The 12,565-nt window shown below is 37.1% G+C and overlaps 1 protein-coding gene across 3 annotated transcripts in view; it reads right to left on the bottom strand.

The window, feature by feature from the left end:
* The window catches only part of Srbd1 (S1 RNA binding domain 1), a 180,671-nt gene that overhangs the window by 144,369 nt on the left and 23,737 nt on the right, over positions 1 to 12,565 (bottom strand). For 2 of the 3 annotated variants that reach the window (XM_048353000.1, XM_048352999.1), the window contains exons 8-10: positions 11,006 to 11,102; positions 9,734 to 9,869; positions 4,780 to 4,883 (exon numbers count right to left, since the gene is read on the bottom strand). In XM_048353000.1, the coding sequence (XP_048208957.1) occupies positions 4,780 to 4,883; positions 9,734 to 9,869; positions 11,006 to 11,102 (337 nt within the window). The remainder of the gene's footprint in view (positions 1 to 4,779; positions 4,884 to 9,733; positions 9,870 to 11,005; positions 11,103 to 12,565) is intronic. The other variant, XM_048353001.1, reaches the window with a different exon arrangement.

The following is a 12,565-nucleotide window of genomic DNA, read 5'->3' as shown; positions in this document are numbered from 1 at the left end:
TTAGGTGAAGTCAGACTCAGAAGATGTTTTCTCTCACATGTAGAACTAGAACTAATCTATAATGTACAAGTAAACCCTTTAGGTTTGTATGTAAGTATACACAAATGTATAAACCAAAATATGTTATTTTCAAGGGAGAATTCAAACGTTGCAATTTCCTAGAAAGGATAACTCACAGTCCAACAAAATGTTTACCAGGAAACTAGTACTTAATGAAGAGAGAAAGGAAAGAAAAATATAGTCATAAAATTCAATGCATATCCTACAAAATTAAGAAAATTGGAGGGTGGAGTAAGGTTAGAAGGAATGGGGAAGAATGACAAAAGGGGTGATACTGATCAAGATGTATCGTATTAATAAAATTTGTTGAATAGTAACACCTTTGTACAACTAAAGATTTTTTAATCTAAATGAGATTTTTAATCTTTACAGAAGTTGTGTTAGCTCAAATAATGAAAAGATAGTGCTTAGAGACAGGAAGACTCTCAAGGAGGAAAGTTTCAATGTATAGATCTGAAAAACCAACCATGGTTCCTCCAAGATCCTGCCTTGGGGTTTGCAATGACACAGTGCTGAGGGCCTATTTCATGCTTACGGATGCCTAAGTTGAACCCATTCAGTTTAGACCACTGGAGTAGGAGGGTCCTGAAAGACAGTGACTACACTTGTTTCCTGCACTACAGAAACTTCTTTTCACTCCTTATACAACAATCTCTGCCCCTTCACTGGTTCCCTGAAATCTACTTAAAGCACCTAGTAGAATAAGGGACCTGAAGTAGTATGGTGGACCAGACCTTATTACTTTTTTTTTTTTTTTTTGCCAGTCCTGGGGCTTGAACTCTGGGTCTGAGTACTGTCCTTAAGCTTTTGTACTCACAGCTAGTGCTCTACTACTTGAGCCACTGCTCTACTTCCAGCTTTTTTTGTTTAATTGAAGATAACAGTTTCACAGGTTTTCCAACCATGGCTGGCTTCAAATTGTGATCCTCAGATCTCAAGTTTCCTGAGTAGCTAGGATAACACTCATGAGCCAGTAAGTGCCCAGGCTTATTACTTTTTTATCTTTAAACTTAAATATAATTGGTTTGCCTTATAGGCTATAGCCTCAAAACTACATTCTTCTTCTAATTCAATAGCAAAATATTTTTAATAAAACTATGAAAGACCTCACTTTAACCAAATATCCCAATACAAAACTCATGCTATATAAGAAGTATGTAATAAGACACAAAATTAAGACAGAAATCACAACTGAGAAACCAAGAAGGGCTAGGATACTACCATAAACAACTGAAAAGACCTACCCCTAAACTGTATGTTTTGACAGGCACAGAGCTTCATGCCTCTAATCCCAGCTACTTGGAAGGTTAATTTAGGAGGATAATGTTTTCTGGATAGACTGAGTTTTAAAAAGATAATGAGACCTCACCATCACAGACAAAGCTGGGCATGGAGGCGTGTGCCTGTCATCCCAGTTACAGTGGGAAGCAGGCCTGCCCAAGCAGAAAGTGAGACCTAACTGAAAGCAAGCCAGAACAAAAGGGCTGAGGGCATGGCTCAAGTGGTAGAACACCTGCCAAATAAGTGCAAAGTCCTGAGTTCAACCTCCAGTACCATAAAAAAAAAATGCATAGAGGGAAGAACAAACATTCTGTACTATGAAGAAATGCACTTTACAGCAGGGTGCGGGGCCAGCTGGGCACTAGTAGCTCACACCTATAATCCTGGAGGCTGAGATCTAAGGATCACAGTTCAAAGGCAGCCTGGGCAGGAAAGTCTGTGAGACTCTTATCTCCAATAAACTACTCAGAAAAAAAAAAAAAAAAAAACAGAAGTGGCTCAAGTGGGAGAGCACTAGCTTTGAGCACAATGAGGCTCAGAAAGTGTGCCCCTGAGTTCAAGCCCCAGGACCAGCGGGGGGGGGGGGGGGGGGGGACTTTATTCATTTCTTTGAGGTAGAGGCTACTTTCATTTGGCTTTCACTTTTCCATATTTATAAGGGCAGAGTTCCTTTAATATTATACATGAAAAGCAGCAGCACAAACTTAGAAGACAGAAATGTATTGGTGAAGTCAAAAACACAAGAATCTGCGCGCTTAAAGAGAAAAATTCTGGTCACAACAGAGTCCAAGTCACGAATGGGAACTGCTGAGATCACTGTCTCAATATGTTTATGTTTAACGAGCAAATGCAGTAACTTGAATTATTGGGTCCTCACAAACATGACTATTACAACACCAGACAAGCTCAGAAATGTTCAAATTTATCCTTTCGAACTAGCAGCACACAATTCCAAATGATGAACTATCCAGTTGTTGGCTATGGACCCAGATACTACTTTTAAATACTAATATATTAGTATTAAATTTTTCTTCTTCTAATTAACCTGGTTAATAACAAGATTTCCATTTAACTCATTCTTTAAACTAATTATATTTTACATAATTATAGTATGATTACAAATGGTACCATAATCTACATTGTTGTTTAAGTCATACAAATGTCAGGCTCACTTTGCCTCTTCCTAACCAATCCACAGGCACTTATTTATTTATATACCTCATCCAACCTCTGTAGATTCTACCTCCAACATGTTGCTCAAATCTGTACTTATTTCCTCATGCCACTATTGCCAGCTACCATTCTAGCCTCCACATCTATGCTTAGTTCTTTCAAATAATCTCTATACTGAAGGCAAAAGGACCATCTTAAAATACATGACATTCTTTTGTTTAAAAGCTTTATCAGCTCCCCACTACCCTTAAGATAAAAATCAGAATCCTTAACATACCTAGAAGGATAAGCAGGATCTGTCCTGTGCTAACATTAACATATCAACCCCCACCTTCTTGTGGCTTCCCCTTTCCTTCTACCTGTGACTTACTTACATGCATGTTGAGCTGAATATAGTAGAGTTCTCAGTCACAAACTCCTACTGGTATGCTGGACTTCCTCTTTATAATCTTTGCATATGCCTGACTATTTCTTTGTATAAGCCTTACTAAACTATATAACATCCCAAAACAAGTGTACTTATTAGATTTACAGGTGGATTTCCAACATCAGACACACAATCTGAATGGATGAGTATGTGGAGGAAAGAGAAGTGATAGCATTTATATATATTTAGCTTGATGTGGATGGCTTAAGCCAATAAACCTAGCTACTCAGGAGGCTGAGATCCAAAGATGGAGGCTCAAAGAGAGCCCAGCCAGGAAAGTCTGTAAAACTCTTTTCTACAATTAACCACCAAAAAGCCAGAAATGGAGATATGTCTCAAGTGGTAGAGAGCAATCCTTGAGCAAAAAAGCCCAGTGACAGAGAGCTCAGGTCCTGAGTTCAAGTCCCAAGACTGACACACAAAAAAACAAGATTCACTGAGTATGCAAAGCATGTCTAGACATTTATATGTGTTCTTTTTTTAAAAGGAGTAAAAAAAAAAGTCCTTGAGAATACCCTGAGTTTCCAGAGAAATATTTTAGCTGTTGGAATTATCTATATGAAGAAAAAATTCTAAATCTCATTAAAAAATTGTATTTTTCCTAGTTATGTAACATGTTATGTTGTAAGTTAAGTCATCATATTGGGTTATTCAACTGGAGGAGAACCAAATAAAATACAGATGACATGGAAAAGCAACTAATCACTGTAAAGAAACCATTCTGTTATTTTGTTAGGTTGAAAGTATAACTAATACCTATATATTGAGGACTGACTATGACACTAAGAATTATATAACATAAGCTCTTCCCAATTTATTGTTTACTAAAACAGGAACCAGATTAGCAGCTTCCAAAAATGAAGTCACTTTATACCTTTGCATCAGCTTTCTCATTGGCCATATGGGGGTTGGAAAATCTATCCCAATAAAATAAATTGTTGTGAAGATCAAATGCATTTAGAAAAATTACAATTAAAAACCAAAGTGTTATACAAATGTGTTGTTTTTTCAAAAGGCTCCCTTAACAAATGAAAAGGTTAATTAAAAAACTAGGTTTAAATTAAGTTTAAATTTTTCATTGAAATACCCAAAAAGTTTATTTTAACCACCTTTAATGTGATTTATTTTCAATAATCATAGTTTGTTTAGAGATTTATATTTCCTTATAAGTTTTGTTTCAATCATCCTAAATATGTAAGCATTAATAAGATAAGCTACATATAAATGATTTTTTCCTTAAATTTTTTCTCAAGAAAAATGTAGTTTTATAAAAGATTCAAATTATACAAAAAGAACAGTCAGGTATGCCTCAATAATGAGGATAAGTTCTGAGGAATTTATTACTGATTCTGTCATCGTGCAAACATCATAGAGCTTATATACACATTGTGCTCATGAGAACCAATTTTGTATAACCTATTGTTCCCAGACTACAAATCTATTAAACATGCTACTATATGAATACTGTAGACAACTGTTACAAAATGGAAAGTATTTATGTGTCTAAGCTTAATTAAGCATAGACCAGAGAGGTAAAAGTACAGTATAAAAGATTTTAAAAGGGCTGAGAATGTGGCTGAGAATAGCAAGCATCCATGCATGAAGCCCTGGGTTCGATTCTTCAGCCTCACATAAACAGAAAAAGCTGGAAGTGGCACTAAGGCTCAAGTAGTAGAGTACTAGCCTTGAGCAGAAAAACTCGGAACAGTGCTCAGGCCCCACGTTAAAAAAAAAAAAATACTCTTTCTTTTTTTTAACATAATGAATAGCTTTTCACATCAGTACACAGAGACCTGAGTATGGTACTTTAGAAATTCTGTGGACACCTACAAACAGACCTGTTTTGGATACACCACCTACAAAATTCATTCTTTACTCCATCAGGAATATTGACCTTGACCATCAGTATCTTCAAATTCTCTCCACGATTAATTGCGAGAACCTAGGCAGACACACAAATAGCATGATTAATTGCAAGAACCTAGGCAGAAACACAAATAGCAAAGACTGAAAATTCACAAAATAGATATAGTAAATTTAACCTTTCAACATTCATCAAACAAATTAGGTGCTTCTCTAAAGAGTTATATCAATGTTGTTTTTAATTAGCTAAAAAATGTATCAAAAATAATAATTTAGCTGGGTGCCAGTGGCTCACATCTATAATTCTAGCAACTCAGGAGGCTGAGAGGTAAGGATCGTGGTTCAAAGCCAGTCTGAACAGTAAAGTTCATGAGACTCTTCTCTCCAATTAATCAAAGAAAAAGCCAGAAGTAGTGCTATGGCTCAAGTGGTAGAGTGCTAGCCTTGAGCAAAAGAAACTCAGGGACAGTGTCCAGGACCAGCATTCAAGCTCCAGGGATAGCAAAGAATAATAGGAAGAAGGATAATTTGTTTATACATATATCCAAGTAACCTGTCTCCTTCATAAAGAAACCAATAGTGTCTTTTAAAAGTAAAACACACATATGAAATTAATCAGGAACATTACCAAGAAAAGCCTTAAATCTGTTTTTCAGATTCTATTAATTGAACATTTTTGTTCATTTAATTTAGAATATACTTGTTAACAATTTGTACTAAGATAAATATAAACATGCAAAGTCCAAAGAGCAATCTTTAATAGCTATTAGTTATTACCACATACTAACAAAACTGTTCTGTAAGGTTCATGCCTGTAATCCTAGTTACACAGGGAGGCTAACCCTGGAGGACTACAGTTTGAAGAAACTAGCCTAGGTAGAAAATTTCTCATCTCCATCTCCAAAATAATCATAAAAAAAAAGCAGGGCTAGAGGCATGGCTTCAGTAATTGAGTGCCACCCGAAGCAAGCAAGCAAGTTTTAGTCCCAGTATATTGGGGAGAGGGGGGGAGAAACTCAGAGGCAAAAAAAAAGGAAAAAAAGAAAATGTTCAGGTGCCTCCATTAAAAAAGTCTATCATTTAGAGAACAATTAATACCTACTCTTTAGAAAATGCAAGACAAAGAAAAAACCTCCAACTCTAGCTGAGGTCTATATTACCCTAATATAAAATAAGACACAAGGCTTTCAAGAAAACTATAGGTCAATATATCTCATGAATACAGATGTAAAAACACTAGCCGGTGGCTCACACCTTTAATCCTAGCTACTCAAGAGTATGCATCATGAGATCTGAGGAACACTTAGCAAACAAAATCCAAGAACATATTTAAAAGATTTTAGACCAAGAAAAGGTAGAACTTATTCTTAAATTGTCTAATATTCATATGTCCAGCTTGTTTAATATCCAAAAATCAATTACTGTCATATACCAATTAAATAAATTAAATGAATAAAAAACAAGAATCATATAACTATCTCAGATTCAGAAATAATATTTGAGAAAATCCAGCAACTCTTCTTGATAAAAGCAACATGAAAAACAATAGAGCTTGGGGCAGAAACTGGCTTTTGAAGTACTTGAAGTACTTGAGTACTTAAAGCAGAATCACTGTAGGTGGCAGCAGTGAGCAGGAAATATGTAGTATATAAAAGTCACAGGAACTAGAACATCAGTGAGAGGAACAAAAAAAGAACAGGAATAAAAACTCTCAGAGAAAAATGTGAAGGCCAAGTTACAAATTCATGTAGCAGAAAGCCCTCACTAAGGATCAATCTGGAGATAAAGAAAGCAAGATGCTGCCAGAAAAATTAATTTAGTAGTCAAGCATAACAGCTGGCCTCACAGTACACAGAGAGGTTCCAAGTATGTTTTCCTTTACTACTGGACTTACCTCTATGGTGTTATATGCTAAGGTATTTAGATGGAAGGCTGAAAAGTAGAGCTCAGAGCTAGAGACATTAAGCCTCTGCACTGTATGGACTTTTGACCTAGTAGTACATTGTCCTTCTGGTCTACAAAACAACCTGTAAAGTTCTTAAAACACAGGATTGTTTTTGTAAAACTGATACTCCCAAAATATCTGTCTGTTTTCTCAGGTCTAAGTGTTGTGATAGCCAGAGCCTGTGTCAATCATCAATGTAAATTCAGTCACAAACTTAACCAGAATGCCCCATGTTCTAAAAAACACTATTCAAAAGCTAAGACCGGGCTGGGAATATAGCCTAGTGGCAAGAGTGCTTGCCTCATATACATGAAGCCCTGGGTTCGATTCCTCAGCACCATATATATAGAAAAGGCCAGAAGTGGCGCTGTGGCTCAAATGGTAGAGTGCTAGCCTTGAGCAAAAAGAAGCGAGGGACAGTGCTCAGTCCCTGAGTCCAAGCCCCAGACTGGCAAAAAAAAAAAAAAAGCTAAGACCAACACAATATTTTCAAGGAGAGATTACAAAGACTGCTCTTAACAGAATGTAAGTATTTACAAGTTTTCCAAAGTTGCAATGTAAATTAACATAAATTATTTTTTTTGGGGTGGGGGGTTGGTTTTATTTGCCAGTCCTGGGGCTTGAACTCAGGGCCTGAGCACTGTCCCTGGCTTCTTTTTGCTCAAGGCTAGCACTCTACCATTTGAGCCATAGCACCACTTCCAGCTTTTTTTTTTCTGTTTACATGGTGCTGAGGAATTGAACATGCATGCTAGACAAGCACTCTACTGCTAAACCACATTCCCAACCCACACTGTTTCTTAACTGCCAAAATAAAAGGCAATTTTAGCATACTCAGTCAACTGGCTCTCAGTGCTGGGAATCAAAACGCAGGACCTCAAGCATAGTAGTGCTATCTACCCCAGTTACTGGTACAACTGCAATCATTTTACATTATATTTCAACCATAGACTAAAACTAGGAAAGCAAATTTCACTATACTAGAATGTTTTCAAAACACTGAGAGCATGTACTACATACAAAGAAATACAGTGTATATAGTATTTATAATAGTAAAATCTTCAAAGGGCAGGGGCCATGTCATCTGTACAATTTGGTAAGATCCAACATATAGGAAATATTCAAGAAATATCTGTCGGGGCTGGGGATATAGCCTAGTGGCAAGAGTGCCTGCCTCGGATACACGAGGCCCTAGGTTCGATTCCCCAGCACCACATATACAGAAAACGGCCAGAAGTGGCGCTGTGGCTCAAGAGGCAGAGTGCTAGCCTTGAGCGGGAAGAAGCCAGGGACAGTGCTCAGGCCCTGAGTCCAAGGCCCAGGACTGGCCAAAAAAAAGAAATATCTGTCAAGCCAGGCACCAGTGGTTCACACCTGTAATACTACCTATGCAGAAGGCTGAGAGCAGAGGATCATGGTTCAGTGCTAACCCAGGCAGGAAAGTCTGTGAGACTCTTATCCCCAATTAACCACCAGAAAACCAGAAGTAGCTCTGTGGGTCAAGTAGTAGAGTGCTAGCCTTGAACTGAAGAGTTCAGGGACAGTGCCCAAGGCCAAAGGTCAAGACCCATGACCAACAATAACAACAAAAAAAAGGAGTGTCTGTCAAAAATTAAAGACTCGGCTGGGGATATGGCCTAGTGGCAAGAGTGCCTGCCTCATATACATGAGGCCCTGGGTTCGATTCCCCAGCACCACATATACAGAAAATGGCCAGAAGTGGCGCTGTGGCTCCAGTGGCAGAGTGCTAGCCTTGAGCAAAAAGAAGCCAGGGACAGTGCTCAGGCCCTGAGTCCAAGCCCCAGGACTGGCCAAAAAAAAAAAAAAAAAAAAAAATTAAAGATTCATATGTTACGTTATAACAAAAATGCAAAAAGCACTCATGTCTTTTTGTTGTAATGATGACAGTTAAACATTACGATAAAGGTAGCAAATAAAGCATTCTAACATTTTCTATCAAGTTTTCTTTTTCAGGACTGGAATGCAGGTAAGGAGGAAAATAAATTTTAAGTGATTTATTGAGGACTTTTAGAATTAGGAAAACACTGGCAATCTTCTGAAAAATTTCCCCCTTTCCTCCCAGAACTAGAAAACTAATACAGAGAATAAATAAAGCAACAGAGGACATCTGTAGCATTTCTAAGAGACAGAGAATTAGAATGACATCAAATTTCTCAAAAATAATATATAAATTTCCAGAGACTAGTTGCATAATAATGTAACTATGACTATGTAACTATGACTATTCAATGCAATTCAATGTAAATATGACTAATATGACTATGGTTTATACAACTAAATGAGAACTCTCATATTTGTTCTAAATCAGTTGTCATTAATTTGTATTTATATGAAAAAGATCTAGAACTGAGCTCTAAATCAAGCATTTTGAGAGGCAGGATCTAACAAGAAAAATCACACACACACACAACAAGCAAGATACCTCAGGTGTTATATAGTCAGCTCTGCTAAAAAAAAAATTAAAAGAATCTTTAATTACCATTTATATTTCTCCCTACTCTATACTAAAATAAAGTAATAAAATCCTTATATGATAGAAAATAAATCCTTGCTAAAACTCACATTTGAAAAAAAAAAAATTCAGCTAGGCACTGGTAGCTCACCCCTATAAACCCTAGCTACCCAGGATTGCAGTTCCATCTCTGAAACTCTTATCTCCAATTAAAACCAAAAAGTGGGAAGTGGAGCAGTAGCTCAGGTGACATAGCATTAGCCTTAAGCAAAAAGGCTCTGGGACAAGCCCAGGCCCCAACTTCAAGACCAGGACTGGCAAAAAAAAAAAAAAAAGTTAGGTCCCCAGTTCCATGACAATATTATAAGGTTTCATATGAAAAAAAACTATATATATATATATATATATATGTTTCACATAAAATTCTAGAAAACCCAATAAAGTAACTAGCAAATCCAAAGCACTGTCACTATTACTACTGTCCACATGTGTAAGGGGTTACTGTATTTACCTGATGGTGGTGGATGTTTCTTATGTTACATGAAAAGTTCTGGTAGAGTGAAAACTTGTCAATGTCTTTCTCATTTACTTTTTTGGAGGACACTTTTGACAGAGTTGACTGGATACAAATACATCTATTTTGGCATCTGCCAAAAGAACAACAAAAATTTAAACTAGTACCAAATGAGACTTCTTTAAGTATACTCAAATATAAAAATGTTATTAACCTGTCAAAAATATTCTGCTATTTATTTAGCCCTCCCACCCCAGAAGTGCCTAAATGAGTTCAGATACCATTTATAATTATGAAACAGACCAAACCTATAAGAATCTGACTGATCATCTAGTCAACCTTCTAGAGTAAGGTTGAGTAAAGCAGCTACAGTCTACTAAAAGCAAAAAAGAGGAAGAACACAAAGATGTGCCAGGACAGTTTCCAAAAACAATTTATAAGACTAAACAAACTTCAGAAACATATTCATGATAAACATATTTTTAATTTTAAGCAATTCTACTTCAATTCACTGTTGGGGCCACTGTGAATCTAGAAGAGTTCTCTCCCTTGTATTAACAAAGACTGACAAGTAACAGTAGTCAAGTGGCTCATCAGCTTTCTTCTACCTATAGTAATCCAGCTAGAAAAACGGGGCCAAGGAGTAGGGGATGGGCACAAGGAGACTGAGGGAAAACAAAATTCTGCTATGTAGCAAAAACAAATTAAATAAAGCATCAGAATATGTAAAAATGGGGCTTTAGTGTCTTTCTTTAATGACACAAAATCCAGGAGCTCAGTTGGGCTTATGGATGTCATGAAGTTGAGCTGTGAAGCCACCGAAAGCTGCTCTCCCCCAGAGCTAACATTCATCCTGAGGTCAGCACTTTTATCCATACTCAACATTACTGCAAGTCGTCATAAAAATTAAGTATTATAAAGTTAAATACATATAGTTACCCACTCAAAATGAACATGATTCTCTCTCTACTACAAGCTGTATAATACGGTAGTTTTTAAACTATGATTTATCAGAGCCCTCCACTGAGATGTCTCAATATAAGGAGGATAAATAGGCAGAAATCCAGGCTCCCTGCCCAGAACTCAATTAAAACAATTTTTTATTTATGTGTTTTATATATTAGGGTTCTGTTGTTTGAACAAAGAATTCTACTACTAAAAAAAAATAGTCTGAAAATAAAGTTTTAATAAACACTGGTGTTAGCACTACTCACATGATCCTGAATAGCATGAGTACAAAGCAAAAAACTCCATAGAAGATTAACTCACAATTTCCGAATGAAGTCAAGCGTGTCTTTGTCTTTAGCAATCATATCTGCTAAAATATGCTGCACTCCTGTTTCCACATCCTGGAGCACAGAGAGACCTTTAGAGGAAGGATAAGAAGAAAAAAACAAAAAGTGTAAGATTGGGCTTAAAATCTATAATTAAAATCACATTAAATTAAATTTCAGCTAAAAAAATTAACAAGCTTAAGACAAAAAGTTATCATGGCAGTAACTAGCTTTGATAGGCAATAATTATAACTCTGCTAGGACTCTATAGCAGTGTTTTGTAAAGCACAGTCTAAGGAATAAACATAAGCTTGTTACATTCCAGTTTCTGGAATTGTGATTTTCCTGATTTATAGAACATGACACATGATTCTGACACTACTGCAGATATTTTGCATTACCTCTAGAGCATTGGTTCTTGGTGGGAGGTAGAAATTAGTAATCTCGGGAGCTTTTAGTACAGCTACAAAAAGAGGTATTTTAATGAAGCTCTTTCTATAATCACAGAGAATTGATCTTTTTTTGTTTGTTTGTGGTTTTTTTTTTTTTTTTAGCCAGTCCTGGGGCTTGGACTCAGGGCCTGAGCACTGTCCCTGGCTTATTTTTGCTCAAGGATAGCATTCTGCCACTTGAGCCACAGCGCCACTTCTGGCCATTTTCTGTATATGTGGTGCTGGGGAATTGAACCCAGGGCCTCATGTATAGGAGGCAAGCACTCTTGCCACTAGGCCATATCCCCAGCCCCAGAATTGATCTTTTTTTGCTTAATACAGTCAAGGTTAAAAATAGTTGCAAAGTTTAGGATTTCAGTGAAATCAGAAAATCATATGCTTTGTCTTAATAAAATCTTTCCAGCTACAGAATCTCCAAACTTCCACAGAATTGTGGAGAAACACATGGCTGCAATATGAACTGACAAGTCAATACTTCTTTTCACTTTCTTTGTCACTGAGGCAACTTCTTACAGTCAACAGAATAAACAGCTTAGCCTCCACGTGTACAACCCAAGGATATTATAGATCTCCCGGGATCTAACCCATATGTGGCAGAGTAGAGCTGTATTTTTGTTTTGTGACAATACTGAAGCTTGAACTCTTGTTCAAAACTAGCATTCTGGCTGGGGATATGGCCTAGTGGCAAGAGTGCTTGCCTCCTATACATGAAGCCCTGGGTTCAATTCCCCAGCACCACATATACAGAAAATGGCCAGAAGTGGCACTGTGGCTCAAATGGGAGAGTGCTAGACTTGAGCAAAAACAAGCCATGGACAGTGCTCAGGCCCTGAGTCCAAGCCCCAGGACTGGCCAAAAATTTAAAAAAAAACAAAAACAAAAAAAAACTAGCATTTTACCACTTGAGCCACAGCTCCAGTTCCAGCTTTTGCTGGTTAATTGGAGATAAGAGTCCCACTGCTTTGTCTGCTCAGGCTGGCTTTGAACCAAAACCCTCAGATCTCAGCCTCTAGAAGCATTATAGCTCTTGGATTCATAGCAAACTTTTAATTCTTGGTCCATAGCAAGCAAGCAGTGTGTCCCACTGGGGAGGCAGGGGATGA

Source organism: Perognathus longimembris, chromosome 8 (genome assembly GCF_023159225.1).
Source record: "Perognathus longimembris pacificus isolate PPM17 chromosome 8, ASM2315922v1, whole genome shotgun sequence".
NCBI classification, from domain to species: Eukaryota; Metazoa; Chordata; class Mammalia; order Rodentia; family Heteromyidae; genus Perognathus; species Perognathus longimembris.
The sequence above is the reverse complement of the archived record's forward strand: the minus strand, read 5'-3'. Positions and strand labels throughout refer to the sequence as shown.